The sequence below is a fragment of the Gymnodraco acuticeps genome, unplaced genomic scaffold (assembly GCF_902827175.1).
Source record: "Gymnodraco acuticeps unplaced genomic scaffold, fGymAcu1.1, whole genome shotgun sequence".
Taxonomy (NCBI): domain Eukaryota; kingdom Metazoa; phylum Chordata; class Actinopteri; order Perciformes; family Bathydraconidae; genus Gymnodraco; species Gymnodraco acuticeps.
Genome location: NW_022990010.1, coordinates 1,925,287 through 1,941,283, shown reverse-complemented (window position 1 = coordinate 1,941,283; position 15,997 = coordinate 1,925,287). Strand labels below are relative to the sequence as shown.

Sequence of the window (15,997 nt, the reverse complement as noted above, 5' to 3'; positions counted from 1 at the left end):
TTTGAACATGCAAAACCAAACATGACAGAGACATTTAAAAGTCGTAACCCCCTTACTCTGTTAATTGTCTTTTCTCCCTGTACTTACATCACATTGCAAGCTGTAATAAAAAGCTACGCAAACTCAATTATGGAACCAATATTTTCATTTCATTTGATGGTTTCAAACATCTGAAGATAGATGAGAGCACATGCCACCAGGTGAAGGTTTACCTCTACACCAATATCAGTGTGTCTAGGTGACATTTATCAAGCTTAAAGAGGGGCTTAGGGACCCATCGGGACATGCTTGTGAAGAGGCCGGTGGACAAATATAGGATGAAGATAATCAAGCCATCTATCAACAGAAGTGCTCCATCTGTGTGCTACACCACTTATCCTCTGAGCTGTTGTAACACAGCTTTTTCAGTTCAGTTTTCAGTGTAATGATTGATGTACAAAGTAAATAATGGAAACATTGAAATATTGTAGTTAAATACATTTTACATCTATTAGCACATACACACTGATCGTCGACAAACAGACATTGCGACATATCTAGAAGAATGGCATCATCCCTTATAGTGCTTGATCAGTCACAAATCACAGCCAAATGGTTTTCAGACAACATTTCTTTAATACAAAGTCAACATATCTACATACACAGTGGCTTTAAACCAATTATTGTTTCAGTTAGAAGTAACAGTTTGAAAGTGATAGCGCTTGGCCCTCATAGAAAGGAAAAACTATTTAGTTGAATTTGGGTTATTTTTCGGTATGTACTGTATATGTTCTATTCTTTTTGAAGTCATTTTTTGTTAGTGTTTTTTTTTTGTTAGTCCCCTCCCCTCCCCCAAATATTCGGTGACATATTCCAGTAAATTTGGCGTCGGTTTTCAAAAGTCTAGCATCTTTACATGAAGTCAAAAGAGTAACACATTGCACAAGCTTCCAAAGATTTCCGGTCCACGGTTTCAGTTGGCATTTGAGCCATTTGAACCAGTCCTTTAGGGTTCCAAAAAGACTTCACTTCAGGTCTTTAGTTCATTATGAAACATCTCAAGGTTCCCACTGTTCAGAAGTGACGTGCTGGAAATCAGAATTTTCAGCAAGTTTTTGGTTGTCTTGGTCTTCCCTTAGTTGCATCGCACTGCTCTGTTTCACTGAGTCCTGGTTTCTTTCTGCATCCCACAACAAAATATGGCCGAACAAAAACACAATATGGTTCTATACAATGCTTAAAAATTATCTAAGGTGAAAAAAAAATCAACATGTCATGTTGCAACTGAACTATGTATGGCCTTTAACACAGCTGCATTCGTCCATCAGCCAATGAAATATTGGGTAACAACTTGGCATTTTAGGCAGTTGGACAGCTGGGAAACTTCTGAGGATTTTTAGGCAAAAACACCTTTGGGGGTCCATTGTTTCTCTCATTAGTGGAAGCTACATCTTTGTGTTCCGTTTTTGTTAGACTTTCAGTCTTTGGAAGTCTAATTATTTAAACAGAATCATTTAAAAACCTCTCCAGTTGCAGTAAGGAAAGAGGAACAAGTCCATCTTATCTCTAGTAGACCCTTGCTAATGCCAGGGCAGGAGGACGTTTATGTCCACATTGAGAATGAGAATGTAACAGGACCTTGAATTGATGGTCAATTAGCATTTCAAATGGCTAGCGAGTGGACTAACTTCCCATCCTCTGCTAAATGATACCAGCAGGTCACTGATGCTGATTGCGTGCCCTCATTGAGGCTATAGGTGTGAGATTTGGAGCTGACTTGTTTCCCGGTTTAACTGCTTGAATGGGAAATTAAAGGCAGAAATAAAGTGAGTGGTAATTAAAGATCAGGGAGCAGGGCTGGAGAAAGAACATTTCAGGCTTTACAAACACCAGGAAGTCGTATATGAGCAGAACCTCAATCTTTGTGATTCTGTTTCCATTCAAAGTTTGATATTTTGAGGGTCAAATGATACAAATACATATAATCTATATATTTGTTTATTTACAGGTATATTCTAGTACATAGTGGATATCTAACAAAATGAATGAGCCAGTATGTTGGAAAATAATGAAAGTAAAAACAGAGAAAGAACTTAAATAAATGGATTTACTTAAAATCTGTGAGGGTCGTAGTCTGTACATGATCATACAAGGTACAGTACGTCAAGTCAGGCTGATATAGCTAACAAAAGTTGAATTATGAAACTTTTGATTGATTTGATACTTCGTAGACCAAGGTATCGTTCAACAGTTTACAAAAAAAATACTAATGCCTACAAGGTAATGATAATAAAGAATCTCAATAAGGTTTAAAAATGGCATATCCTCATCGGCACAGGGTCTACCCGGGGGTAGAAGTGAAACATGGTGAGTGGAGGCAGGGGATTCAGGCAAAGAACTGACACCCCCCCTTTCCCTCATCAAACGCACAATGTTTCTGAGATTACAAAAAACACACAAACAAAATAATAAAATTCATAATTTGAGCACTGGTATAAAAAAAGATGATGATGAGGAAAATGTAATTAATACTAAGTGTTTGGATATATCTTTATATTCTGCATTTAAATATATATGCATGTGTGAGTGTGCAGTATATATACATATATGCACACGTTCACACAGACATGTTATACTTAACATTCCTACAGTGAAAAAATAGAATGTCTTTTAATGTAATATGAACAAATAAGCTTTTTTCTTTTCCTGCTAATTTAAACAAATGCGATACAACATCTCAGTTAAAAAACAAAATGGAAATAAACAAAAAAGAAAATAAAGAGTCTACTATGTAATGTAAAATAAGTCGTCATAATACAACAGTAATGTTTTCATAATGTTACATTAACAATAAGGCTTTTTTGGAAATAAGAAAAGATTACACACAGTTCTGTCCATCGCTCTGGTTTTTGTGCACACCCATCACAAACCGCCACAGAATCCGTACACTCGTCTGAACCAAAGCACTGATTTCAAAATAACCTGGTGATCTCAAAAGCTTGATTTTTTTTTTTAATATCAGACACATACATTAGTGCGTCATATCCAACAGGGAGTTGTTTTGGGGTTTTCATTTTAACTTTCTTTTCTTTTCTTTAGGGATGTGCAAGTAACTTGTACCGAAGAATTTCATTATCACATCATGGCATCGAGATCCAAGATGGCCGCCTGGTCTGGCTGTGTCATCCACAGAGACATCGTCTATAAAACAGAGGACCAAAACCAAAGCAACTACTTTGTTTATCCACCTGTTACCAAACACACACACACTGGAACTAAAGGCCAATTTTTTGTCAACCACATGAACGTACAGCTGTGTAATTGCAACAGGCCTCAGCCACTCTTGAGTGTCTTATACAATGAAATAGATGATTATAGAGGAGGCTGGGGGAAAGAAAAAGGAGAGGTGGAAAAGACCAGTGGACTGCGTGTGGATGCGCTTTCAGGCATGCCCGCCTCGATGCTAGCGGTTAGCAGAGCTGGCATCGTTTGTTCGTCAGCTTCCTCTCCCTCAAGAGTCACACATACAGCATACACGAGATAAGCAGCATGTTTGGTTCTGACAGAAAAAGTTATTTCCTCATAGGACAAAAAAAGTTTGAAATATTGATGATGAGCATTGGTCAATGTACACAAAGAAAGCCCAGAATCTGCGGCAATCCTTGTTTGGTTGTTCCGTTTGTTTCAAAGCTTCTCGCCCAGCAGATGTATCTCTCGTTCAAAATGGTGGATTTGAACACTGAAGCCCCATGAGGCAATGGTTCCAAAGAGTGGAGTGATTGTAAAAAAAAACCATGGGACACGTTCGCCATTTCTCCCACCGTGACCCAGCCACAGTGTGTAGCAACAGCCGAATTTTGCCCCCCCGCGTTCTCTGGTGATTGAGACACGAGCCTCCTGGGGGACTTTTAAATACACTGGGATTATTTTGAACATCACTATGGTTACCTGGCGCGGGATACTGGTTTTACACAAATTCACAATTCATGAAACTAGCTGATTTTACGGTATTTGTTGCTGCTAAATTCCCCATAATGACTGACAGTGCCTACTCCGAGCTCTTAAGAATAGAGATATTTGATGTATTCTTTAATAGTTGAGTGTTTTTAACAGTGTATAAAAACTCATGGTAAAGTTGATCGTTGCTAAATGGGAATGTTCTCATTGCAAGTGACATTTCCACTGTTTATATTTTTTTGTCTTAAAGGAGTTTGGGGAAAACCATTTGTGTTCACACAGGCAACCACAATATGTATTTTCTCTGGATGTCACTCACAAAATGTGTTGATAGAAATACTATTTTTACACCCAGGTATGTCTAAAAAAAAACAAAACGAGAAAGTCACCCCATCTTGGCTACATCCATCTGCCTTTCATAGATTTTTGCTGTTGCCTTCTTCTTCTTCTGAACTGATGCTTGGTACCGTTGAATATTTTTGAGAAGGGAAATGTCCACCAATGTTTACAATATCCTCCACATTGAAACACTTGAGGTAAGGTAAGCAGTCTGACACTTTGATCAAATCCCTCCCCACAGCTTGAGCCACAGCGCCTGGTTTTTCTTCCGATTTTCTTGATGATGGGCAATTTTTCCTTGATTCTTCAAAAAAGGTTTCTTTAGTCAAATTGGAATTATTCTCAACTGGTTGGTTGGGCAGCCTCTTCTTAAAATCTACATTAGGATCAAGTGTGTCTGAATTAGTTATGGTGTTGTTGTCGTCTGCTGTCATCTTTTCAAATTTCAAAAGTTTCTATGGCTCAGGAGACTGTTGAGTGGGGGCGACAGGATTCTGGGGGGCAGAGATGGCTTTTACGTTGCATAGTGATCAAAGCTTCCTAAGTACTCCAGAGCTGCGTGATAGCAGAATTGGTACTCATCCTGTAGGGGAAGAACACACACGTACAAGAGAAATGCATTAGAATAAAATAGTGGTTTAAAGAGTTTGCTATGATAATGAGAGGTCAGTTATTTCCTCTCACCTCAGTCTGGACCATGGCTGGCCTCTGTGTCCGGAGCATCTTCACTGTCTGGAAGATATCAACCACGCCTTCATAGCGCATTCTCTCCAGGACGATGCTGAGGGTGATGAAGACTCCAGTCCTGCCCACGCCAGCACTAGAAACATTAAAAGGCAAAGTGACTTAATAGGCATGTTGTAGATGTACATTGGCAGCATTTTGAAACTCTATTTACACCAAGGATAAGTCAAAGTCAACATTATCGTCAATCTTCCAGTTTGTGTGTCCAGACAGAGAAATCGAAATACCGTTTTCCACAATAAGATAAGACTTTATGCCTTTGCCTTCTTCAAACTTCTTCTTGCTAGCCAACAATCCTGCGGCAGGGTAATGCAACGTGAGCAATGGAAAGGACGCAATCTGCATGTGTGAATCCACTCTCATGTGCGACCACCTTCTCGTCGAACACAGTATGAGCCTTCATGGACCCACATACACACTCCAAATCGGGCACAACAACAACCGAGCAAACATTTTGTCTCATTAAGCCCCTACCCTGTGTCGAGAAACTCAGCCTTCTGCGGCTCTCCAGAAATACTGAGTCTTAACTCAGATCCTGACATACTTGAGAGCTGCCTCTCTAAGCTGCTTTTCTGTGAAATGACTTCCACTTCACCAATGGAACAATAATTGATATGACAACAGATTTATTTGGGCTTCTTCCAGCCTCCGATGCTATTTTGTTGTGTGAAGAATGAAAGTGATGGCTCCTAGCAGCCACTTTTGGTGTGTGTGTTTTCGTACGGTATGCCTGCAAGTGCGTGTTTGTTAGGAGACAATCCTAGACGTACGACAAAAGATGAGTCATTATTTAAATATAATCTAAGTGATACTGAACACAGTAGTTATTCAGTCTAATCATGCAGAACATACGGCCACCCTTTTCACACACCCACTTCCAACCCCCACACCGCAGGAACTCTCATCCCACCCAAAGCCTCTTCCTGGGAGTCGGTCACAGCTTGTCACATGGACTCTTAAACTCACTCAGAGCTCCTCTCTCTCTCTGTGTCTCTCCAGGAAGATCGACTCTCCAAATCTGAAGGCTCGCCGAGCCGCTGCAGACTGAGAGGATTTGGTGTCCCCATTCACAGGAAGTAATCAGGCAATTAATGACAAAAAGCATGTGGGTCTATTAGATAGTGGCTGAGGAGGGGAGTGGAGGAGGTGGAAGAACAGAGGGTGTGAGAGGAGAGCCGGGAGAAAGGATAGATGGAGGGGAGGAGAAGAGCCAGGGAGAGGATTAAAAAAAAAAGACAGAGGGATGACGGACGGGAAAGACCAGTGACAGAAGACGAAAGTAAGAGGAAAAAGAAGAAATAAGCTCTGAAGATGAAAAGCCTGAAGGAGGAGGGGGGAGGAGGAGGAGGAGGATAATAGGGAGGAGCAGGAGGGGGCTATGGCAGTAACAGACAAAGAAACCAACTAAAGCGTAGTTCTTTTTTTTCACCACTACTCAAGAGAAACTCATTTCTGAAATTCAATGACAAAGTGACACCTACTCATAAAAAATATACATATAAAGAAAGTACAAAATTACCACCAAGTATTTCAAATGACTGCAGGTGACATAGGAACCTGATTAACAGCATGCCATTCTGATGATTTACTCCACTGTGGGCTGTAGACGTGGTGTGGTAATCCTCTTATAGTGCTCTGAAAATCGAACAGAGTTCACGAGATGTGTGAAGGATGCCGTAACTGCATTTGGCAGCTGAATAAAACCTAGTCATGTGACTCTTGCAGTCATTTTGTTCCTCCAGTCCCGCAATTCTTCCTGCAATAACAGACCCTTTCTGCTTGAAAACAAGCTCTCCCCCCCTCCAGTAACTGTTAGGATTCACAGAAGGGAGGAATAACTCAGACTTATTGGAGCTTCCCTGTCACATCTCACAACTCCCAGGGCGCCTATTCATAGGTGGTGACATCAGTGCTTTTTAATACAGGGGAGGTGAGGTTATGCTTGATGATGTCATGGCGCCTTTGTGATACAAAACAAAGAGACATAGTGACACCTGATCAGCCATCAAAGTGTACCATGTTTATGAGACAGCAAGGAAATTATTCAGTGTGTTCACACCTTTGTCAACACGATCACATTCAAAGAAACTGTTGTATCCTAAAAGATTTTTCTGAATGCCAGACGATGACAAAACCGCTGTATAATGAATCATACACGTACCTGCTTTTGTTCAAGGAATTATAGACATTTCCTTCTTTTCTGTAACAAAGTCTATCAAAGATTTCCAACTCCAGGGAACAAAAGGTAAAAACAAATCCGTTCCTACTGGGAGGTCTAACACGAATAAGAGAAAGCCCCGGTTTTGAACACTTCTAAATATGGGTTTGTACTTGAGTTAATGATAAAGGTTACCTTGGAAGCTACAGCCAATGTGATAAAAATGCATCACGGAGCTATCATAAAATCAAACAGAATGGCTGTATCATATCATGTGCCTACTTTTTGCAAATGCCAAGCCGCATTTCAGCCTTATCAATTATGGAGGAGAGCCTGTGGAGCCGTGTACTGCGGAGGCAAAAAGGTGAGGAGGATGTGACGATGCTGTAAGAGCTGCCCCCCCAGGAGGGGCTACGTTACTAAAACAATAACCATCTTAACATTTGATTAAATCTATGATATTTGAAGCCTTATATATCTTTCAAGAAGGAAAGTGTGTCTGTAGGGTTCACCTTGAAGCATACTTGTAGCAATACCTGGAAAATGGTATGTGACCCCCCCCCCCTTTTCAAGAAATCAAATTGATGATGTTTTAAAAAAAGTGGTATCCTTTTGTGTGTCGTCACTTTAATAAAAAGCAGAGGAATATAGCACAACATGACTGAGTGTGTTACCTGCAGTGAACAGAGATGGGTCCATCCTGTCCAAACTGCTCCTTGGTTTTATGCACCTGGCCAATAAAATCAATGAATCCCTCTCCGGATTTGGGCACGCCTTGTTCCGGCCAATCAGTAAACTGGAACTGCCTTACTGTCCTGGACTGACCATCCTGCAAAAATAGAGAAAAACAATGTGAGAATAGAATACAGAGATAGCCGAACAAAGAATAGGAGGCAGAGACGCGAGGAACAAATATGTAAAGAAAGCTTTTTTGGGTCAGAGAGGATCTTTGTTCATGTTTTTTTACACTCTACACGCTTTGGATCATTTTATGACCATAATCCAGATTGATAATTGATAAAAGGTGATAACGTCTTAACTCATTGTTCCTTTAAAAGTGTAAACTGATGATTATTTTCTCTATAACAGTAACATAACATATGGATACATGTACAAACGTCTCCCTACAAGGGGACCGTTTGTCCTCTACCTACAACCCTATTGCCCCTATATTCTCCCCTACCAAAGTGTGTGTGAGTGTGCGTGTGTGTGTGTGTGGCACGAGTAGGTCCTGGTTAAAGCTAATCAATAGTGTATCTGCCATGACAAGCGTCTTCTCCCAGACATCATGTTGAATAGGATAATCCTGCGATGCGATCGATGCAGCGACCTGATTGATGGAGGTAAGAAGAACGGAGGACTACCGGAGCAGGAGGTGGGATTGGACGTTGACAATTGAAAATAAAAACCCTGACACCCTGACAAAGCCGCTAGACAAAATGTCAATCTTAACAATTTAATCTAATATTGATTCTTATAATCTTGTGTTGGCAGTGCACTTGCATTTGCTTCCAATGCAAACAAACACCCTTAGATACATTTTTACAATGAGGTGGCATCACAATAGGACAAGTGAATTGATCTGCTTTATTTTGAGAGAGCTGATCTTGGAGTTTGAGAATGCAGTCGATAGTTGTGTCCTTGTAAAGAAAGTTGTTATAGAAGTAGTTTGGAGTGAATACATTTGTTACAAAAGTAAGCAAAGAGAAGCAATTTCAGAGATTGAGACGCGCAGCTGTCCGCTTGAAGCCACCAGCAATTAATACAACCAGGTGTTCATTTCTCCCTTTTTGCACACTACCCTATGCTTGTGTTTAGACAAGCTCTCACACATTTGCCTCTCATGTGTTCACTTTGCAAAAGGCTTAAATTGGATCAATACTCATTTGGTGAGTAAACAGGAATATGTTTGTCCTTTATCTATTGTCATCCTGCTAGTAGAATTAAACAAATCTAAAATCAGCTTTAGGGGGAATTTGTCTAAATAGCAAATCAATGATATATGCAAGAATGTGAACTGTGTGAAACAGATATAACTTTGTTGGGAAAACTGAAATATGTTTCCCCTAAAGCAAATTATCAGCACTTGTTTAAGTAGCGTGATAATGATTAACAAATTACCCTTATTCACAGAGCCAGTAAATTGAGGAAAGTAACAATCAATGTGGATCTCATTCGCTACAACTAGTCGAAAGCTAAGCAGTGTGTAAGGGGCTAACATCTCCACAATACCTCCGATGCTGGGCATAGAAACAAGATTATACAAGATTAAATGTACATTTATATTATAGCAGTTGTGTCTGTCTGCGTATATATATATATGTTTGATCAGGTAACTATGACACAAATGGAGTGGTGTACTTCTATTATGAAAAATAATTAAATCCACTAAAGGCTACTTACTGCCCACACTGAAACTCAGGTTTCATAAGGTATCATTACATCTACAGTAGCTAGCTTAATGGGTAATTGAGGTGAGAAATAACATCATGTCAGGATAGTATATGCAGAGGAGAATAAAATGTGTCAGTAAAAGAAGGTTAAAACAATGATTAATTATTATAACCTTGTAAAACTAACAATGGCTTACCTAAAGAGTTTTCTTGATCTATATTTTCTTGAGAAAAGTAGGTGCTGATGTAAGTAGCTTACGCTCTATATTCATCATGCATGTTGTCACGGTGCATTTGCCACGTTCTAATTCATTCATTTTAGCCACGAGCTAACCCCCCCCCCTCTAATGTAAGCATACTGCATGCAGATGTCTACCTAATCTGTCCTTTGAGTCTTTGTGCTTCCTGTGGGAAGTCCTGCTGTCCCGCGGAGCCGTATGCACCGTGTTGCTATTTAAGCTGTTGGTGTGTTTCTGCATTGATGCAGATGATTCACATTTATTGCGCTCTACAAATACAGTGATTTGGATTCTCATAAATTAATCTCCGTGTGCGGATTCTCTTTGTCCAACGTCTCGTGTCTCTCCCTGTTTTAAGACGCATCGCATGTTTCTTCTCTTTCGTTGCCTTTGTTTTCATCTCATAAACATTTTGCCTCAGCAGGGGGATTAAAAGTGAAAAAGGGGCAAAGACAACAACACAATAAAGCAAGTATGCCAAAGAAAGAAAGAAAGAAAAAAAAGGAGGAAAATTTAACACACAACCTGAGGGCCCACGCGGCGTGTCAAATTGTGTGATTAAATACGTGACTGGCTCGCTAGATGTGAGTGTTGAAGCGTGGAGTCTATGCTATTACTGCGCAGGGCATGGGACATACATGCAAAATTGCACACGCACGCACACACACACAAAAACACAAAGTTACATCAACAGTGTTTCTTAATATGTTACAGAGACCTAACCCTCCATATACCATCTCTTTACTGTCTTTGCTTTGTTTCCTTAACTCCGATGATAAGCTTTGACTGTCTGTTGGCTTTTTATCCTCCTTTAATAATCCTCAGAATAACTTCAGCACTGGGCAGGGCATTAGGCTACATGTGTGCATTTGTCAGAGTTTTAACTGTGAGCTCAATGTATGTGTCCTTGAATTTAAATTGAAAAAAATAGGAAATACAAGGATGTGTCCGAATATAGAAAATCAGCATGGAAACAGGTATGTTGTGAGAAGTAAGCCTGTGTACGTGTGTGTGTTTGTGTGTGAGCATGTTAAAAGAGATATTTTGCACACTGCAAAAAGTATAAAGATAAAAGTGTGCGTGTGTTGCGGGGGTGATGGCATACCAGCTTAAACAGCATTGCTGTCTGATTTGCACACTGAAAAGTGTGTTGTTTGTATTCAAGTGTGTGTTTGTATGTGTTTGTGTTATGTGTTTGTGTGTGTGCAATGATATGATATGTTTCACTTTTAATAACAGGATGACTGCTAACTAGCTTCCACAGCACACGGGAAATCATTGAATATGTCAGCCTGTTGGCACAGAGAGAGAAAGCAGGTCTTTTTTCCTCGCTTCACTTCTTCTTCTGCTGCTGCTTCAAACTGTCTGCCCTAATTGGACCCAGAAATGAAATCCTGAGGTGAAAAGATTACTGCAGTAGGTTATTAGCAGTTCAGATCAAGAAAGTCAGGCTGGTTATGAACTCTCACTATTTTGTGAATGAAGTTACTTTCAACATTAAGTTATCGTGATATCTTGTTTTGTGTGGGAACCCAACTAACTCATATCCGAGCCATTTTAGGAAATGTTAAGGAAATAAATATGATCTACTTGTGATATTTATGTGACCTACTTTCCCTTAACCTGCTTTGTCTCCTAAATTTCTCACACTTCAGTGCAATTGTGGAAATTATAGCATAATTTTGTTTCCTTCTAAACTTTTGAGCCTGCTGATAAAGTTTGCCTGTGTATATTGTATGATTCTTTTTAACTAAACACTGGTCCTGTATTGAAAGTCAGTCTAAGATCGAGAATCCAAAAAGCTCCTTGGTCTTTGAAATTGAGGGACTCATAACGGGAGCTTAACATTTACAAAGGATGATTATGTTTGCAGACAACAATTCAGTCAAGTGTGTTACTGTTTACATCGATAAAACCAAACGATAGACCTTTTCAAATGTTTAATGCTGTAATTACTATGATTGTCTTTAATTTCGGATGATTTTTTTTTTTTTTTTTTTTTTTTGGTCAATTTATTGAACATGACAGAAACAAAACATACAACAATAATAATATATATATATCATTTTCTTTCTTGTTTTTTCCCCACTCATAATAATTATAACAAAGTACAAAAAAAAAAAAAAAAAAATAATGATCATAATGTGTGGCTTGTTTCCACATCGCAACCTACTGAATAAACACTCATTCAAAATCCAACACTGTTAGGTATGACTTACCCTTGCGTCTGTGACCTTGAACTCTCGGAGGATGTACTGGGGCATGTTGTACTCTGCCATGGGATCGACCACGAAGTATTGGTACCTGGCAGAGCGTTCTGCGGGCCAGTACTGGTGACACTTTTCCTGTTAGAGCAATTAGGAAGAACAACTCTTGTTAATTTAGATTTTGACAACTAATTATTGCATTTGTTACATTTCCTTTTCCTTTGACTCCTTGTATAAAAAAAGTTGAGAAATAACATAACAACAAATATTTGGAAATGATGTGTGTTATGTCCTACCCGTCCCATCTCTCTCAGTTTGGTCAACATGACTACGATAGTAGAGTTGTTCTCCCAGAGCATTCTCCAGAAGTCTTCTGTAGTCTCTGCCAGAGGGCCCTGCGTGGCGATGTATGCCTTCTGTTGCCTGAATACAGCAAAAGCATATCAAAATCATTTATGTTCAGCTTGTATAATTACTTTGTACCAATTTCTTGGTACAAAACTGATACTTAAAACATTCTTGAGTTCATTCATTCATTCACATTTTTCTTTAGTCCATTTTTTGAACATGTCAGAAACAAAACATACAACAATAATAATAATATATATCTTTTTTCTTATAATAACAATTATAACAAAGAGAAAAAAACAAACATTAACAAATAAAATAATAATTTCAATCAAATAGTCACTGGGTGTTTCTCAATCTCGAGTACGCTTGCTTGGTAGCACATGTCTTCCGAGCATCTTGCTTCAGAAGAAGGCAAGAATACTTCCTGGCATTCGAAACGAAGAATGGAACAGGCTAGCAAGTGTGCAGGTGTGCGTCATATGAGAGGCCCGCCTTACATTTTCCGCCCCAGATTTGGGGAAATTGGTCCGTGCGCAAAGCATTGTGGGGATTTTAAGACGGAGTCTACACATGTGCAGCCACGAAATTTCTCCAAACGAAGTACGCTGGGCTCGGTAGAATTCCAAGTATGCTGGACATTGGAACAGTACTTCGGCGGCACTCGATGACGTAGTATGCTTGAAATAGTGGCTCTGGAGCAGCTTTACTCGATATTGAGAAACACCCTCTGTCATGTTCAACAGGGGCAAGAAGAAGCTTAAAAAAAACTGTTCTGGTCCTACCCCCTCTAGCGTACATTTCCCTTGAAAATAAAGGATTAGGTCATCGTCATCAGCGTCATGTTCGTGACTCGTGACTTGCTTGTGTTAACAAGTTATACTTTATATGTGGATCTAGAAAACAACAATAGGAATGCATTTCCATTTGCAGTTTGAAGTAGGTATCTTTCTTTGAAATCAAAATCATATCCTGATTTCCCTTATGTACCGTACCTTCTCTTCACAATTGTATCTTTAAGTTAAACCTCAGAGGAACATTTTAAATGTAAGATGTTCCTGGCAACGGAAAAAAACAGGCATGTTTCCCACCATCCCACCCCTATTCCTACCTGTATCCATCGATGAAGCTGGAATTGATGTAGTCAGATCCTTCCAGGCCTCTGATTGGCTGAAGGCAGACGCGTGTGGTCTCATAGGGCATGATGTTCACCAGCCGATTCTTGAACTTGTTACAGGGAAGGTTGGCACTGATGAAGCGCGACGTGTGGGCTTTGGAGTTGGCCAAACGCTGGAGAGGAAAGACGGAGGATTAGATGAAGAAATGGTGGAAAGGAATTCACAGAAATAAGTGAGGTTGAAAAATACAGAAAGAAAAAAAGTGTTACATAGAAAGTGTGGCATGAAAGTTATGGAGGAGAAAGAAGATGAAAAGAAAGGTATGGTGGAGGTAGTTGCAAAGAAGAGTTGAAAGAGTAAGGAAGAGGAGGAGAAGATGATAAAAGGTGGAGCAATAAGGGAGACATGGCAGGAGGGGAGGTCAGGTGCGAGACAGATAAAGGGAGTATATCAATGACAGAAAGTAATGAAGCCGACCCAATCTAATCTGCTTTGCATATAATGACACCACTTCAAAGGAACATTGTTTATTAAGTATATATTTAAGCAATTCAAAAACGTTTTGTAACTTATGGGGTCTTGCCATGTCAGAAAGCAACAATGAAAGATATACCACACACCCAGAGTAACAAGCCGCTGGATCAAGCCTGGATGAAACTAAAACTCTTCTAAAAGTGGGTCACCAGTGCCTTTGATAGCAGCAGAGTGGAATGTGAGCATACAACGTAGACTAAAAAAGGGAACTTCAGAAACACAAACACTGCATAATGATAAAAAACAAGCTGTACTGCTACGTCGTCGCCGTCACATGGACCTCAGCGGGAGCTGCTGTTCAGGGGGAATAAGATCGCCACCTTTTGGCTTCAATGTCTCAATGAAGCATGTGTGTGTGGGTGTCTAGAGGCCCTTTCAAACAGCAAACAGCTTGGCGCATCGTAGGCACCAGCAGCATCAGATGAGAGATGGGTTAAATTGACCCTAATAAAAGGTAGGCAGGAGTGCAGATGTACTTCCTTGTCTCTCAATTGTCGTCCAAAGTCAAAGTACCTCCACATTTCTCAGTGTGTACACAGCCAAACTTACCGATTTGCTATTTCTCCCATTAGAACGTTGTCCTCTCTTTCGCTCTAAATCCCCTATAGCACCAGTATCTCCATGTCAGTGGACACTTGGAGTCCGTCCAGCCCTTTTTTCTCCCTGCTTCCCTTCATCCCTTACTACCGTCCTCCCTTTGATCTGTGTTTCACAAAGGCACCTGGAAAGGCTCGAGGTGGCCTGGCAGCTCTCAAGAGGCTCTCCACTACACCACCAAACACCAGAGGCTGCAGGGAACGGAGCCAAACCTGGCAACCTGTCATCTATCAGGCCAGAGAAGCACCTACTGCTGGTCACGGTTGCCAGTTCCTTATTTAAATCACAGTATTTCTGCACTTAAATGGTAAGGAAGCAAAAGGGACATTTACGTTTTGGGTTTTACGTAACAACAACGGGGCAATTTGTTTTTCCTAATCCCAATCTGCCCAAGCCATAACCTTAACAAACACTTGAACAATCAATGTTTAATGATGTTTATGATGTAGCTACAATACCTCACAACCCCTAGAAAGGAGCTTTGAAAATGTCGCTTCACAATATTAAAAAAAAAAATAGAACAGTTCCTCTTCTCTTGTCTTGCCGTTGCATTTCGATCCCAATTGAAAACTCTGCTGCTGAAGTTCATTCCTTTCCTAGGACTTTTAATAGAATCTAGTAGCCCACTTATAGCTTATACATTTGAGATATAATTAGTATGTTGCTGTATACTTTTCCTACATGTGTGTTATTTTCACTAAATTCTCCTGTGCAACAATATTTCCCGGCAAAAGGCTGTATTATTTACACACATATGCCAGAAATCAGCAGTCTGACAACTTTACAGCAAGTCCCTGTCCTCTGTTTATTCCCCGTGCTGAACTCCTGTGAATCCCTCCAGTCGCAGCTTAACTCAGCGCGACACCGTTTCCCACCTGAGAATGACAATGCTCTACCACCCTTCCCCATAGTGCAGCATTTGGTCGAATCACTTCCGAAGTGCCAAGTTAGCATACACTCGTTCCTTTGTTCATTAGCCAAACGTTCCTCCCTCCACTTGCCCTGCCATCTCCCTCCATTTGTCATCATCAAGTGTTAATTACAAAGCTTCCCCACCCGTCTTCACCAGACCTATCGTTTGTATCCTGAATGTAGCATGGATGCTATTAATCCCCAGTTGACTCTGTACGCCAGCTCAGCATTATCCCCGCTACAGATGGCAAGGGAGATTCCATCAACGAAAAAAAGAAAAGAAAAGGTAACACACCAGTACTGTTATTACTGGGGAGGGGGGGCTGTGTTGGTGAATGGCAATGGGATGATGGATGATTTCAGAGTGAGCAAGTGTGCAATTCAAGGTCAGCAGATACTGAATGAAACACCCGAGCTGGTGTGAGTTTATACACTGATGATTAAGATCTTTAATGGAGATCTATGTAAACAC

The 15,997-nt window shown here is 40.2% G+C and overlaps 1 protein-coding gene across 16 annotated transcripts in view; it reads right to left on the bottom strand.

Annotated features, from left to right (window-relative positions):
* Positions 1 to 592: 592 nt before the first annotated feature.
* Positions 593 to 15,997, bottom strand: part of ptprsa (protein tyrosine phosphatase receptor type Sa) — a 242,357-nt gene continuing 226,952 nt past the window's right edge. For all 16 annotated transcript variants that reach the window (XM_034213083.1, XM_034213086.1, XM_034213088.1 and 13 more), the window contains 6 exons: positions 13,476 to 13,654; positions 12,313 to 12,439; positions 12,029 to 12,154; positions 7,852 to 8,006; positions 4,960 to 5,095; positions 593 to 4,858 (listed from right to left, as the gene is read on the bottom strand). In XM_034213083.1, coding sequence (XP_034068974.1) covers positions 4,790 to 4,858; positions 4,960 to 5,095; positions 7,852 to 8,006; positions 12,029 to 12,154; positions 12,313 to 12,439; positions 13,476 to 13,654 — 792 coding nt within the window. In that variant the 3' untranslated portion in view covers positions 593 to 4,789. The remainder of the gene's footprint in view (positions 4,859 to 4,959; positions 5,096 to 7,851; positions 8,007 to 12,028; positions 12,155 to 12,312; positions 12,440 to 13,475; positions 13,655 to 15,997) is intronic.